General features: G+C 41.8%; 1 protein-coding gene across 2 annotated transcripts in view; it reads left to right on the forward strand.

Annotated features, from left to right (window-relative positions):
* The first annotated feature begins 2524 nt into the window (after positions 1 to 2524).
* Positions 2525 to 16401, forward strand: part of TMEM255A (transmembrane protein 255A) — a 54558-nt gene continuing 40681 nt past the window's right edge. Inside the window, exon 1 of one of the 2 annotated variants that reach the window (XM_083159312.1) lies at positions 2525 to 2785. In XM_083159312.1, coding sequence (XP_083015438.1) covers positions 2731 to 2785 — 55 coding nt within the window. In that variant the 5' untranslated portion in view covers positions 2525 to 2730. The remainder of the gene's footprint in view (positions 2786 to 16401) is intronic. The other variant, XM_083159311.1, reaches the window with a different exon arrangement.

Below are 16401 nucleotides of genomic sequence, written 5' to 3' on the forward strand. Positions count from 1 at the left end.
CTCCCAGGCCCAGGAGGATGCGGAGGCAGTAATGGCGGAGGAGGTTGCCATTGATGAAGGGGTGGCGGAGGAAGTAGAGGAAGAGGAAAGGGAGGAAGAGGAAAGGGAGGAAGTGGAGGAGGAGGTCTGGGCAGCGGAGGTGGTGGCAGTGGAGGACGAGGTGGCCGAAGAGGAGGAGGTGCCACATGTGGAGTCCACAGGATAAGAAAAGGCCTTTGAGGTGGTGCAGGCACCAGAAATTGGTATGTATAGATCAAGATTCATTATTCCTTTTGTCATCTTCTATTTGGTTTGTAGCACTGGTGATTCAATTGTTTTTTTCAATACTATAAAGTGATAAAACAAACTGGGTAGCAACAGACACACTTAGGGGTTAGATAGGGTGGCCAAACCATCCCTTTCATCCTGGACACATATTAATGACACCGGTTGTGCGGATGGCTTTCATGTCGATTTTAAGTGCCACTGAACCTGTGTAGTTAATCAGTATCCTGGAAGAAAGCCTCATATAGGTGAGTAGAGTTTACTGGTGATTGATCTTTGTTAACTAGATTCAGTATGGCATAAATGGAGTATGGACAGGCGTGGCTTAGACTGGAGTAACAAGTGGTCAGTGCCCCTGGGCCCTCCTCTAGCTAACCACCCCCTGCGGTCTGCATGTATGTTTTGCACCATAATTGTGTGTTGATTTGGTCTTAGTAATGCTTTTGAGCATGTGAGTGGGTTAGTGCTGCAGCTTCCCCTAACTGGCATTATGACAATGATTTCTGGAGCAGACCATCAGCAGGCAAGCCATGCTTGATTGCACAAATGTACTGAGCATTCCTGAGAGTTGTGTAACTCCCCTGGCAGGCTCCATCATATAACAGACACTGAACTTTGTATGCAGAATTGTGATTGGTGCAGCGCGTGGCATGCTTCTCAGAGCTTAGTCATGGGTGGGTTTGGATTGTGAAGGAGCAGTATGACTGTGAGGTGTTCTACAGAGTAAAGGGTAGAGGGCCAAAATCAGGCTTTCCATGTAGTATGTATGCATGTATGTATAGGTGTATGTCTCATATATATAGTTAGATATGTGTGTATATATATATATATATATATATATATATATATATATATATACACACACACACACCTGTCACAATGCATGTTTAAAAAGTAGCTTTGACTATGTTAAATGTATGCATGAATATCATTAGTCATTTTTTATTTTTATTTTGAATTTCCTCCACAGATGAGCCTGCCCAAGCAGAGGAGGGTCGCCGTGGGGCCCTCCTGAGACTGAGAGGCCTGATGAGCCAAATGATTGTGGAGATGGACCGCATAATTGATGGGGAATTTATAATTTTGGGTTGGGGCAAGTTACTTTTGAATAAATCGTTATTTAAAGTTCAAAGTTGTCAGTGTTTTTTTCTAACATGCTAAAGTATATATGTAACTTGTTTAAAATCTTTAAAATAAGCAAAATGTACATAGTGTATCTAGATGTATGTTAGGGTCACATGCTGTAAGGGATAATGTGTGTCATGAATGTAGTAGGAATGTGGGTCAGTATAGATGAGCATTTAATTGATTGAAATTGCTAACAATCCCTTTTTCAGGAGGTTGCCTAATAGCCTAAGTGGGTCATGTGATCGCTGTGTGTACTCAGTACAAAAGTGTTGGATTGTGCGTAAATACTCCGCATCGGGGCGTACGGACAGCTTCCCGTACGTTCTGACGCGGTAAGACCGTGCTTGTGCGGGAAGACCGTGCAAGAATCTGTACGTTTCCCCCGCACGCGCACGGTTTGTATGTCGTCCGTACACACGCCCTGTTCTTACAGAGTGAGTCCGTCCGAATGCGGAGGACACGTGGGCGTTTCTACGGACGATGCCCGCACGCCGCCGCACAGCGTGGCGTGCGGACCGCACCGTAAGAATTCAGGAATATCCGCACCGATCAGAATAAGGGCCCTGGAGAGGGTAATGTTGGAAGGTATGAGATTGGGGTGCAATGACCTGTGACCACATTGCAGTGAAAGGTGGTCGCTTGATGTTGGGTATTTGATACTATAGAAATTATATATATATATATATATATATATATATATATATATATATATAAAGAATTTATTTACCTTAAGAAACAATGTATTCATATATGAAGTATTATGGATCCTAAAAGTCACCTTGAATGTGTAGCCTGTGCTTTTAGTATGGTCTCTGAGCCGCTGGTCTGCAGTATCCTTGGAATGTACAGTATGGTAGACAGTATTCGGTGTACTCCGAATCAACAAAGCACTGTGCCCAGCAGCAGCTCTGCACACTCACAGCATGAGAACCCAGGCTGCCCTTGAACATACACCCTGGCTCTGTATAGTAAGCTAGTAAACAGCACAGTTACTATACTGTATATAGTATGAACACATATCTCCCTCATACACACAATGCAGAGTAAGCTAGTAAAAGGCACAGCTACGCTTTATAGTATTAGCAGCACACATCTCCCTGGACAATATTAGCTTTCAGGTGGCACTGCGCATGCGTCATGTGCCTTGGTAGGACACAATGTTACTGTCATAATGGCCAGCAGCGCTGGTACAGGACTATGCATGAGGCATTGAAACAGGAGTCCCCCGCAGATCCTTATGGATGCTATGAGCTCCAGGGATACATATTGCATTTTTGCATTTGTAAGAAGCTCCTTTGATCCTTTGCTGCCAAGTAGCAGGACACTGAGCCCCGCAGCATGCTGACTCAGCAGCAGTCCCAGCGCACAGAGATCCCGGCTGCAGATTCATCGGGTGAGTGCAGATTCATGTGATATACGGTGTATATATGGCGTATGTAGCGGGGGCTAGCACCATGGTAAGGTGACCCAGTGACAGGTATCATTAGCAGGGTGACGTCAGCAGCACTCGGTGACGTCAGCAGCACTCTGTGCTCGCCCTAAGCAGCATCTGTCTGCATAAGGCTGTACTGTAGTGGTTAATGGGGCTGCCATGTTTACATGTTGCCTTATAATGTGACAGGAGACTGGCCTGGCATCTCCCCTTTAGCCGTCTGTCTGCCTAACTACCACTCTACTGTCTGTGTACTGTATGAGGTTGTGTTATTTCCGTGTCTGTTTATGCAGGTTATTATGTCCAGTGCAGTGTGCATAAACTGTATGTTAGTTATTTTCTATCATACATGATAAATGAGCAATGCATATTGAATGGAGTTGAATTCATCAGTTGGTAATATGCTGGCTTTAGTGTAATTGTACATTTAGAATATATTGATAAGGGGATTGGTATGTTGATTTGAACACACTATGGGGTTGATCCTATTAATTGCAAAGTGTTTGTGCATGTTTGTACAAGGTAGCAGATTAGCTTTCGAAGCATTAGCTTCAAGCAGGCTTACTAGTTTATTCATATTAGATATAGGATTTTTAGGATATATTCTGTTAATAAATTAAACAAATTATTTATACCTGTGGTTGTAATTCCTTAGGCTTTACAGAAAAACAGGCTATAGTGACATTGACCTTATCAGCTACGCATTGTGGCCAATTCAGGTCAATTGTGGTATATCCATTTCCTATTTCATTTCAGGGGTGAACAAAATAATTCAGAATTCAGGATTCCGGCAGTGAAATCTTATGCTGGGTACACACCAGGACGACAAGGGTCCAATCCCATCAATCTAGATCAAATTCCGACCGATTGGATGTAGATTGTGTGGTAATTGGGCCCTTTTCTGTCCTGGTGTGCTCTGATACCGATCCGATGCGCAGTCCCGCAGGTCGGCCGGTCGTTATTCAGATCCTTCCTGCAGCAGGTAGGATCTGGAAACAACCATACTCCCTGGTGCGGGTCGCCATCGGATCAGACCCGCTCACGGTGCACATCGTGAGCGGGTAGTGCCCCCCGCGTCATCATGAGCGGGTCGAAAGAAACACTGACGATGTGCATCGTGAGCCTGTTGTCCTGGTGTGTACCCCGCATTAGAGCCCGTTGTATCTATTAATAATAACATGCATTGACTTCAGTAACTCCCAAAACGTAGGTAGCAGAAGTCTAAAGGTGCATACACACAGATCTGGCATTCAATTTGATTTCGATTTGATATGCTGTTCGATTCGATCTGGCATTCGATTTGATATGCCGTTCGATTTCTACTACAGCTTGAGTCGGAATTACTATTTTTCCTTTGTCAGCACAGACCTGCTTCTGTAATGCTCTTAGAGAAGTACCATTGGCCTGTTTGCGTTTCCCTGGATTGTGATGCAGTGCTGCTAGCTCTGGTGTGATTCAATGTTTTCCAGGAAGGAACAACACTCATTACACTTGCAGCATGCGTACTCTGCTTGCTTACGCCCATATATCATTGTGTAGGTGCCTTCTTCATGTCCTACATACACTTCCTAGCCTCCACAGCAATGTCAGCAATGCTTGTAAATAAAAATCTATTATATATCTTCTTCACTGTATCCCTGTATATTATTATTGTTTTATTATAACATATTTTTTTATGTAAACACATTATTAGTCTGCTAATTTATAGGTATCAGGGATTACAATGTAATTATTTGTATTCAATAGTACATTAAAATAATTACTGTATCAGATAACCTACAGTATGTAGTACAGAAAATCTCACTACAAATGATCTCTAAATTGCTTAAACTTGCTACAGTATGTTCCAGTTCTACTGTAGTTGTCATTTTACTAAAATATATGTAATAATCTGCAATGAAGCTGCATACTATACCAGATTGCCTTCCCATGTATTCATCTTGGTTGGACCTGTCACAATGTGTATTTGTTATGGTATTATTTCACTCATTCAGATGCCTCATTGTATTCTTTCTTTTTACCATACAGTAACAGCAATTGGGATCTTGCAATGAAAATGTTGAGATTCCATAACCTATGAATTGTTGCTTTAAGTCATAGTTGCCAGCCAGTTTTCATTTCTAGTGCCAGTCCAATGTTTTAAGGGTTAATTCCTAAAAATGTCCGTAATGGTTCCGATTTGTGCCATCTGCTGTATCTCAGGGCTGGAATATTTTTTTATTCTAGGGTGTGATGAGTTCATCATCATTATTATTATAAATGAGTTGAAATGATACATAGAATAAAATACATTCAGTGAATATTTTGTAGTGATAAAGGTAGAAGATTAACCGTTTGAGCGCTAAGAGATGTGCAAAATATCAGCTAAAAATGCCAGCGTCGCTCACATTTGTTATATAAATTCAAATAAAAAATGCTGTGTAAAAAAATATTATATTTCTTATATAAGGTAAACATTACAGGTCATTATGATAAATAAAAATGATTGCTTGGCAATTTTCACACCAATTCTGAATAATTTAATTGGCATTCATAAGGTTAAGCACTGAATAAAGTGTCCTTCATGTGATTTACTAAAATGCATCTACCCATCCGGAAATGATGTTACATTGTTGACAAATTGAATCTTATTTTTGGAAGCTGCTTCTGAAAGACCATTACATTTTATATTTAGCCTGCTTGATGTGAAAGGGATACTGACAGTATTCACAATGTAGTTCTACATTTCAGTAAGTGGTCAGGCCAAAATCTAGTTTGTTTTCTGTGTTTCCTGCATCTCTTCCAAAACAATACAGTCTTCCGGCCCTACCAATCATTAAAGGAGATTAATTACTCAAGTTAACGAAATAATATGCATGTACCACCCTTATGCACAGTACCAGACAGCACTGCCCATATGAAGCACACACAGAACCTACTTATGGGACCCCTCGTTAGACTCAGAGCAAGTAAATACTGTGATTTCCTGGGCTAAATACCCCTTTTACACCCAAATCCGGGATTCGACCCGGTATTTGGAACACAGATCCAAGCCAGGTCGGATCTGGGATTTGCACTGTTTACACTGGGGTGCCTACCTGCAGTGTAAATGGGGGCGGAGCTTGGAGCTGACATCATCTCTAAGCGCCGGGACCACCAATCACCCCGCAGAGATCCCCAATGGTCTCGCTGATGGCAAGCCCAGCACCAAGTTATGCTGCTGGGTTGCCCCCAGCCCTCGTGTACCTTCTCCAGACCCCATCCGCGAGGTGAATGGATGCCGCACACACACAATTATGTGTAACTTGTCACAAGTAGAATTGTTATTTCTTGCATGAGATACAGTACTATCAGAATTTAACTTTTTGTGGGATTGGTTCCAGCTGTTTTTATTAGAAGAATGGAGTTAATATTTGTCTCTTAGCAAAGCTGCAGTGGCAAGTCAAAAAACATGGAAAAGTACAGTGCATATATTATAGTTGAAAACTAATGTTGGATTTAGTTGCTAGCCCTTGAAATTAGCTGGAAGGAGACAGGCAGTTTCTAGTTAGATTTATCTGATAAACCCTTTGAATGCCAACATCTCTGTTAAGGTCCATACACACTGGGACACATTGTGTACAATAAGATTATATTTCCTGTATAAGTAAACATTATAGGTCATTATGGTGACTAAAAATGTTCGCTTGGCAATTTTCACACCAATTTTGACAAATTCACTTGGCACTCAAATAGTACTAGTAATATGTTCCTATGTTCTTAAAAGACATAAGGCCAGATGCACTGAGCTTCAAAAGTTATAAAATGGAGACTGATAAGCAACCAACCAATCAGCTCCTGCCTGACATTTTTTAAACACAGTCTGTAACATGGCAGGCAAGAGCTGATAGGATGGTTGTTTATTACCCTCCATTTTATCACTTTTGTAGCTTAGTGCATCTGGCCCTAGTCCCCTAGGTGTGGATGTCTAGCTTTTGTCATTGGTATAAAGCTGGCCATACATCAGAGCGATTTCAGGCTCAAATGCATGATTTCGATGGGTTATGTGATTCATTGCGTGTTTTTTTGGTGCACATCGTGAGGTGCTTAGGTACGATGGGTGGTCCCGCGGGTCTAGAGGTTGATCCTCAGATCATATGTGCTGCACATATGAACAGTCGTGATTGGGTGCAGATCATGAGTGGGTTTTTGCACATGCACATGATTGGTCATTTGATGATAAATACTGCTATTATGTCTCTACTTATGGGAGTGGTCTCTGGTGTATCATGCAGATCCTCTGGCTGCCCACTGCACTCTTCAGTCTCTGCCATAAGCACAAGTGAAGGCCTGACAGATTTTTTGGACTGTGAAGAGAAACTCAATGTAGTACCAGATATTTGGTTGATATATGTCGGCAGCTACATATAGCAACAGTTCTTCCAGCACCAATCAGTGGAGGCCATGACATAGTTTGGTTTGCTGAACCTGATGAGTTCCTTCAATGCTGTCATCCCCTTTTGCTTGCTGGCATAGTCCCTGGACTTAACCCTCCACAAACATTCATTATCTCTGCGTATGTCAACAAATCCTTGAGCAAATTCTCTCTCAGTATCGAGTGACATTTCTAGAATAGTAAAAAAAGATAGACAATTTTAAAATAGTTGACTATTATGGAGTACAATGAAGTACAAACCCTAATTGCACATATTCTGGAGGATATGTGGGTGAAGCAGTGTATTGATGGACAATATATATTTACGCACTTTAACAATTTGGCCACTGAATGTTGAATTAAATGTTGTTCTTTTTTTATATACGGTATGTAAATTCTAGTGGGAACAGTAGAAGTCAAGCTTAGCATGTTCGCTGACGACATGCTTCTATTTTTCTCAAACCCACACCTTTCTATCCCAGCAGCCATGTCCGTTATAGATACCTTTGGTACTTTCTCAGGATTTAACATTAACTACACTAAATCTCATCTGTTCCCCATTGCCTTACCCCCCTACCTGATAGCAATTCACCCAGCACTGCAACAATTCAGTGTCTGCGCGTCACCCCTTAAATATTTGGGAGTGTTGATTCCACTATGCATTGATGCATTGTACATAACTAATATTAAACCAGCTTTACAAACAATGTAAAAATTGATAGATGGATGTCACTTCCCCTTTCTTTATATGGCCGTGTCACGGTTGTAAAAAGCGTGCTATTCCCGAAATTGTTGTACTTATTGCAAATGCTGCCCTTTTCCCTTAACAAGAAAGACATGTCACAATACAATGCCATGGTGTCCAAATTTATCTGGGCATCTAAAAAACCCAGAATGCCATTGGCAAGGTTATTCCTCCCCAAACCTGAAGGTGGTTTCGGACTTCCTCAAGTCCAGGCGTTCTCCCAAGCAGCACTTTTTTAGATATGCTACTGACTGGTTCTTTCAAAAATCAAGCTACACAAACGAAAAATTAGAATTAGCCCTTTTCCACCCCTACTCCCCTGCTGCACTCCTACATGCACCATGAAGCAAAATCCCTGACCATATCAAAGATAATATCCTTTTCCGTGACACCTACAGAATGTGGATAATCATTAATAAGTGATTTGGCAGGAATTACACCAGCTTGCCCTTCCCCACTTTTTGGGTCAACCCATGTTTCCCCCCGGGCCTAGATAACAAAACATACATAGAATAGAGGCAGAGGGGTATCTCTGCTATATGAAATATATTTGACCCTGGAGGCACCACCATCCTACCCTTCTCAAAACTCACCATTGAACATCACATACATAACTCCCAATTCTTTATGTACCTACAAGCCTGACATTATGCCCAATCCCAACCAAAACCGTTCCCCACTGTGATCACCCCAGAACCGATCCTATCTTGACTGGCCCCACACAAGATACTGGGATATAGAATTAGAAATCTTTATCGACAACTCATAATTTTGCCACAAGAAAAACTAATGCATCACCTTGAACGCAGATGGAGGTTGGACATTCCTTCCCTTCCTACATACAAGATTCTGTTTAAGAAACTCCCATATTCTGTAAAATATCTCCAATCCGCCTCCCTTCAGGAGACTCATCTTAAATTCCTCAATAGGGCCTGTGTTTCCCTACAGCAGAGAAGCCACTTCATTCCTGATGACTTAGGCCTGTGCCCAAAGTGCAAAATGAGAGGAGCCACCTTCTTCCATAATTTCTGGGAATGTGGCTTAATAGGAATCTTCTGAAGGAGATTGTTGGATTTCCTGAGCACTCTGTTTTCCTTAAAGCTGACATATAACCCACTCCCCTTCCTATTTCTCTACTATTCCGAATGGAATCTGGGTACCAACAAGAAACGTATCATGCCACTACTTACACTGATATTAGTTTTAGCGAAAAAGCTAATCCTAGCACACTGGATTAATAAATCCCCCCCTTCCCTTACGGAACTGAAAAATTCCCTCCTCAATATTGTTTTTTTTGAGCATCAAGCTGCTCTATGTGACATTGAGAAGGGGGTGGCAAATGGGTTATCTACATTTTGACACTCGACACTTCAGTACAAACCGCCATACAGAACATGTTTGAGAACACAACCTGGTTTCTGACACATCAACTCGCCCTCCCCTCTAACCCTACCTAACCCAGCCATATCCATTGGAAGCTACAAAATAGATCACATGCTAAAACATATAAATTGCTTGATATGTTTAACAAATTATGCTAGATTTAATTTTATGGAGCTATCTCTCACTAGATTTGCCTTGTCTTCCCTTCCCTACCCCCCTCCCACCTCTTTTCTCCTCTTCTTCGTTATTTATAATGTTAAATTACATTTTTATGTTGACCTGCTTTTTCTATGTTAAGTACTGTAGTACTACCTTCCCTCATATTCTATATTGCCAATATTGTGAGGTGTTAATTATAATTCACATATCGGTACTGTGAAGTTAAACACAAAACGTACATATTTTATGCTGCAAATCTCTTATTTTTCTGTAATGTCCTTTTGTTATTCACGGCATAGTATCTTACACGCAAAAGTCTCTGTGTTGAAGCTAGGGCACAATGTTAATGACTGACAGACAATTCTGTTAATGTAGAACTTCTTTATTTGTATTGTACAACTTTTTTTTTGCAAAAATTCTTTAATAAAAAAGTCTTTAAAAAAAAGTGGCATGCCCTTGAGGAAGGTGGTAATCCGCTGAACCAGCTGTCAGGCTCGGGGTGGTATTCAGACCTGGCCGCTATTTCCACCGGCAGAAACAGCTGCTGTCGCCTATTCAATTCTGCTGTTATCAACTGCATTGAAGGCAGGTTCCGACAAAACACATCCAACATTAAAACAAGTCTGATCTGTTTTGTCAGAAACGCCCGGGGATTGTCGAATTCTCACCCGTTTTTCGCCAATCCATGGCCGTTTTCACCGATTTGCGGACTTTCCAACACTCGACAGTCAGTACATTGAATACCAACTGTTGAGTTTCTATCGGAATGAATAAAAAATGGCCCGGATTACGACTTTCGTGATGTTCAGACAGTCCGAGTCTGAATATCCCCCTATGGGTGTAAGCTGCTACCATACAGCAACCTAAAGCCCAATTTTTTTAATGTTTATTTTTAATTCTCCTGCTCCTCCTAAATCTCATGTGATGTATTTTATAAAGAAAAGTGAATGTTCAGCTATGGGTAGAATTAGTCTTCAACTCTGATTGGCTTGTACCTTTGATTATATCCTTCAGCCAGCTGGAAGAAGTGATAGCAATGATTACTTATTCATGACAACTGTTACACAAGGTGCAGATAACAAAATGACTTTATACAAAATGTATATTATGCTTCTTTAAATCAATAGAGGAAGAGTAAATAAACTTGGCCAATCGTTGCAATGCTACAGCTTATATTGGGAGTGATTCCAATATTGGGTACTTGTTTCCTAGCACGGCGTCCACGATTTTAATCTTATTACATCGTTTTGATCGCATGGATCACATCGCATGCAACCAGATTGCACGCGATACGAACGATGCGATGCGATCAATGTGATCCAAACGATGATTTAATTGTACATGCACCCTGATGGGTGATTAGTATGTTATATGCACCCCCATTGTTAACGCCACTGCCACTATTAACGCCAATTTGAAGCGTGGCGAATGCAGGGAACCCGCGAGGGGCGGCGGTGCGCATCCTCCGACCTTTTCCGAGCCACCGAGCCCGAAGCATGGTGAGAGCAACGAGCCCCGCAAGGGGCCGCGTATAACTTTACATGTATTCCGCGTACCCTCGCTGCGCTTGCCACGCTTTGGGCTCGGTGGCTCGCTGCGCTCGCCACACTATATAAAATTGACTCCACGCCGACGTGGATGGTGGAGGTATGAAACGGTCGGACGATGCGTACCGCCGCCCCTCACGGGCTCGCTGCGCTCGCCACGCTTTGGGTTGGCGTTAATAGTGGCGGTGGCGTTAACAATGGGGGTGCATATAACATACTAATCACCCATCAGGCATGCATGCAATGCGATTTTAAAATTGTACAGTGCGGCTCTTAGGACCCGAAAATGGGTCCCATCGCATACCATTGCATACCACTAATTAAGGCATGCGATGTATGCGCTGGGCACCGTGCTAGGAAACAAGTACCCAATATAAATAAACGTACTACTACTACAATATTGTAGCATAATGTGGCATCAGAATGAATGTTGTAAGATGTGGTCAGAAAATGATCACTATACTGTAGGTTTGTGTGTGGGATCATTTTCCATACTGCAGGGAAATGTTCTATTTCAGAACTGAACTACCATGTATACCTGTCACTCATTTACCTATAACTTATAGGGGTAGATGTACCAAGTCTTTGTGGAGAGAGAAAAAGGATCAGCCAATTCACTCCTAACTTCCATGTTACAGATGATTGAAAAATGGCAGTTATTACCTGAATGGTTGGTAGATGCTCTCTCCACGTTATCACTCTGTAAGGCTTAGTACATCTGCCACTCTACATGCAACATGGTAGTTATAAGCTGATTGGCTTGTACTTTATCTCTCGCCACTTTATCTCCTTGTAAAGCTTAGTACATCTTACCATTTACACACACAGGGAATGTGTGTGTGTCCGTTATCTCAGAAAATGTTCCCAATTTTCTAAATGGTGTATATTTTATTTTTAATGTTGGCACAGGGGGTTAATACTGTATATCCAAGTATTTTTTGGTATTATTTTCTGGGTGTATTATGTTTTCAGCATTTCACCAATTCTGATGGGTCCTTTTGAAAAATTTACACTTGTCACCTCATCTTATAAACCTCTTGCACTTATCTCCGCTCTGTGTCATGTAGAGGCTTTCTAAGCACCCAAGGCATCAGTGTCAGTCACATTACCACAAATCATAGTGCATGCAACAGGCATGAGATTGCAGAACGTATCATAGTCCATGCAACAGGTGTGAGATTGCAGAACGTGTCTTAGTGCATGCAACAGGCGTGAGATTGTAGAACATGTCTTAACCCCTTCCTGACACAGCCAGTTTTTGCCTTCCTGACAGAGCCCTTTTTTTCAAATCTGACATGTATCACTTAAGTGGGGATAACTTTTTTTTGCTTTTACTTATCCCAGTGATTTTGAGATTGTTTTCTCGTGACACATTGTACTTCAAATTAGTGGTAAATTTGGGTCGATACAATCTGTGTTTTTTTGTGAAAAATACCAAAATGTCGTAAAAAAATGGAAAATTTAGCAATTTGCAAAATGTTAAATTTTCTGCTTGTGAGACAAATAATCATACCACTCAAAATAGTTAATAACTAACATAGACCATATGTCTACTTTATGTTTCCATCATTATTTCAACTTCCTTTTAATTTTTTTGGACACTAGGAGGCTTACAATATGAATAGCAAATTCTCAAATTTTCAAGAAAATTTCAAACACTGATTTTTTTAGGGACCAGTTCAGTTCTGATGTGACTTTGAGGGACTTGTATGTGAGACACCCCCATAAATGATGCCATTTCAAAAACTGCACCCCTCACAGTATTCAAAACAGCATTTTGGAAGTTTGTTAACCCTTTAGGTGTTTCACAGGAATTAATACAATGTGTAGGTGAAATTTCCAAATTTCATTTTTTTTGCAGATTTGCAATTTTAATACATTTTTCTAAGGAACACAGTAGATTTTACTAGAGAAATGTGACTAAAAATTGATTCCCCCAATTCTTTTGTTTTCATAAATATCCTATATGTGGCCCTAGTGTGCACGTTGACCAAACCACAGGCTTCATAATAAAAGGAGCACCTACTTGATTTTGGAGCCTCCTTTTTATGAGATTATTTTTTAGGCACCATGTAGGTTTCTAGGCACCATAAGATGCTAAAATTTAGGAACCCCCCCACAAGTGACCCCATTTTGCAAACTGCAGGACTCAGAAGGGAAGGAGTGATTTTTGGATTTTGCAGCTCAGATTCTGGTGGAATGTTGGTGGGTGCTATGTCGCATTAGCAAGACCCCCCAAGCACCAATACAGTGGAACCCCCCCACAAGTGACCCCATTTTGCAAACTACACCCCTCAGGGAATTCATCTAGGGGTATAGTGTACATTTCAAACCCCCAGGGGTTTCACCAATTTTGATACAACTGGGCTGTGCAAATGAAAAATTACATTTTTTACACAAAAATGCAGTTCTGGCTCAAAATTTTTCATTTTCACAAGGAATGAAGGAGACAAAGCACCCCAAAATCTGTGCCCTAATTTCTCCCCAGTACGGCAATGCCTCACATGTGACCAAAAATACCATTTGGGTGCATGGCAGGACTCAGAAGGGAAGGAGTGATTTTTGGATTTTGCAGCTCAGATTCTGGTGGAATGTTGTTGGGTGCTATGTCGCATTAGCAAGACCCCCCAAGCACCAATACAGTGGAACCCCCCACAAGTGACCCCATTTTGCAAACTACACCCCTCAGGGAATTCATCTAGGGGTATAGTGTACATTTCAAACCCCCAGGGGTTTCACCAATTTTGATACAACTGGGCAGTGAAAATGAAAAATTACATTTTTTTACACAAAAATGCAGTTCTGGCTCAAAATTTTTCATTTTCAGAAGGTATAAAGGAGACAAAGCACCCCAAAATCTGTGCCCCAATTTCTCCCCAGTACGGCAATGCCTCACATGTGACCAAAAAATACCATTTGGGTGCATGGCAGGACTCAGAAGGGAAGGAGTGATTTTTGGATTTTGCAGCTCAGATTCTGGTGGAATGTTGGTGGGTGCTATGTCGCATTAGCAAGACCCCCCAAGCACCAATACAGTGGAACCCCCCACAAGTGACCCCATTTTGCAAACTACACCCCTCAGGGAATTCATCTAGGGGTATAGTGTACATTTCAAACCCCCAGGGGTTTCACCAATTTTGATACAACTGGGCAGTGAAAATGAAAAATTACATTTTTTTACACAAAAATGCAGTTCTGGCTCAAAATTTTTCATTTTCAGAAGGTATGAAGGAGAAAAAGCACCCCAAAATCTGTGCCCCAATTTCTCCCGAGTATGGCAATGCCTCATGTGTGACCAAAAAGTGGCAGGACTCAGAAGGGAAGGAGTGATATTTGGATTTTGCAGCACAAATTCTGGTGGAATGTTGGTGGGTGCTATGTCGCATTAGCAAGACCCCCAAAGCACCAATACAGTGGAACCCCCCCCACAAGTGACCCCATTTTGCAAACTACACCCCTCAGGGAATTCATCTAGGGGTATAGTGTACATTTCAAACCCCCAGGGGTTTCTCCAATTTTGATACAACTGGGCAGTGAAAATGAAAAATTAAATTTTTTTACACAAAAATGCAGTTCTGGCTCAAAATTTTTCATTTTCAGAAGGTATGAAGGAGAAAAAGCACCCCAAAATCTGTGCCCCAATTTCTCCCGAGTACGGCAATGCCTCACATGTGACCAAAAAATACCAGTTGGGTGCATGGCAGGACTCAGAAGGGAAGGAGTGATTTTTGGATTTTGCGGCTCAGATTCTGGTGGAATGAATGGTGGGTGCTATGTGGCATTAGCAAGACCCCCGAAGCACGGTGAAATTATGAACCTAATAATCCATAGATGTGTGGTATATTTTAAAACACTCCTTTATACATAGGCCGGGTTTGTCGGGGCAAGTGTCACACTGGAAAATAGTTTGCTTTCTTATTCCCTTTTTATAGCAAACTTTGCACCTTTTTTGTGTCCTGCCCTTTTTTCCAGTGGAGGGGATTTCATCAGGAAAATGCTGCCCTGGTACAATACGGGGGCCAGTACTAGAAGTACTGGGGCCCTCTGCCTGCTGGTTCCCAAATATTAGGCCCTTTATGACTTCCTCTTGAAAGTGCATAAATGTCCCCCTCTGGCCGGTAGAACGGAATAGCACGTAAGCGTTATACAGTGCCATCTGGATGATATACACGGCCAGCTTCTTGTACCAGATTTTTGTTTTCCGCAGGGCACTGTACGGCTTCAGTACCTGATCTGAAAGATCCACTCCGCCCATGTACCTATTGTAATCCAGGATACAATTAGGTTTTGAGGTGTGGGTACTGGTACCTCGTACAGGGACGGAGGTGGTACTGTCTCCGTGAATTGTTGTCAGTATAAGGACATCCCTCTTGTCCTTATATTTGACCAACAACATATTTTCGGTGCATATTCCCCTGCTTTCACCCCTTCTCATTACTTGGGCAATGTGCGTTTTTGGGAGGCCTCTTTGGTTCTTGCGCACAGTACCGCAAGCTGCTGTACCTCTTGAACCAAGGGCCTTAAACAGGGGGATGCTAGTGTAAAAGTTATCCACATAGAGGTGATAACCTTTATCCAGGAAGGGGTGCACTAAATCCCAGACAATTTTTCCACTAACACCTACGAGGGAGGGGGGGGCATTCTGGCGGTTCAATTCTTGAATCCTTCCCTTCATATACCCTAAACATGTGGGTGTACCCATAGGTGCTTTCACACAGCTTATACATTTTTATGCCATACCTTGCCCTCTTACTGGGAAGGTACTGGCGGAATTTAACCCTTCCTTTAAAATGTATAAGGGACTCGTCTATGCAAATAAATTTTTCAGGGATGTACATCTCTGCAAATTTGGCACTTAAATGATCAATGACCGGCCTGACTTTGAATAGCCGGTCAAAGGTGGGATCATCTCTGGGTGGGCACTGTGCATTATCGTTGTAATGCAAAAATTTAAGGATCATCTCAAAACGAGCCCGAGTCATGGCCATACGGTAAAATGGGGTGCTGTACAGAACATCTGTACTCCAATATTGCCTAATTTCTGGCTTTTTTACTATGCCCATATGAAACACCAGACCCCAAAACGTCATCATCTCTACTGCATCTACAGGGGTCCACCTAGCAAATGATGATGTGGGGTTTTGAGCAATAAACTGCTGGGCATATAAATTAGTTTGGTCCACCATTAAATTTATAAAATCATCAGAGAAAAATAATTTGAAAAAGTCAATTTCTCTGAGACCTGTGGAATCAAATTGGATTCCTGGCATGGCCAAAAACTCAGGAACCTGGGGCTCAAAATTGTCTGGTGGTGGGGTCCATACGAGATCAATTATTGGGGGGGGGTCTC

Source organism: Crinia signifera, chromosome 9, assembly GCF_055691185.1.
Source record: "Crinia signifera chromosome 9, ASM5569118v1, whole genome shotgun sequence".
NCBI lineage: Eukaryota > Metazoa > Chordata > Amphibia > Anura > Myobatrachidae > Crinia > Crinia signifera.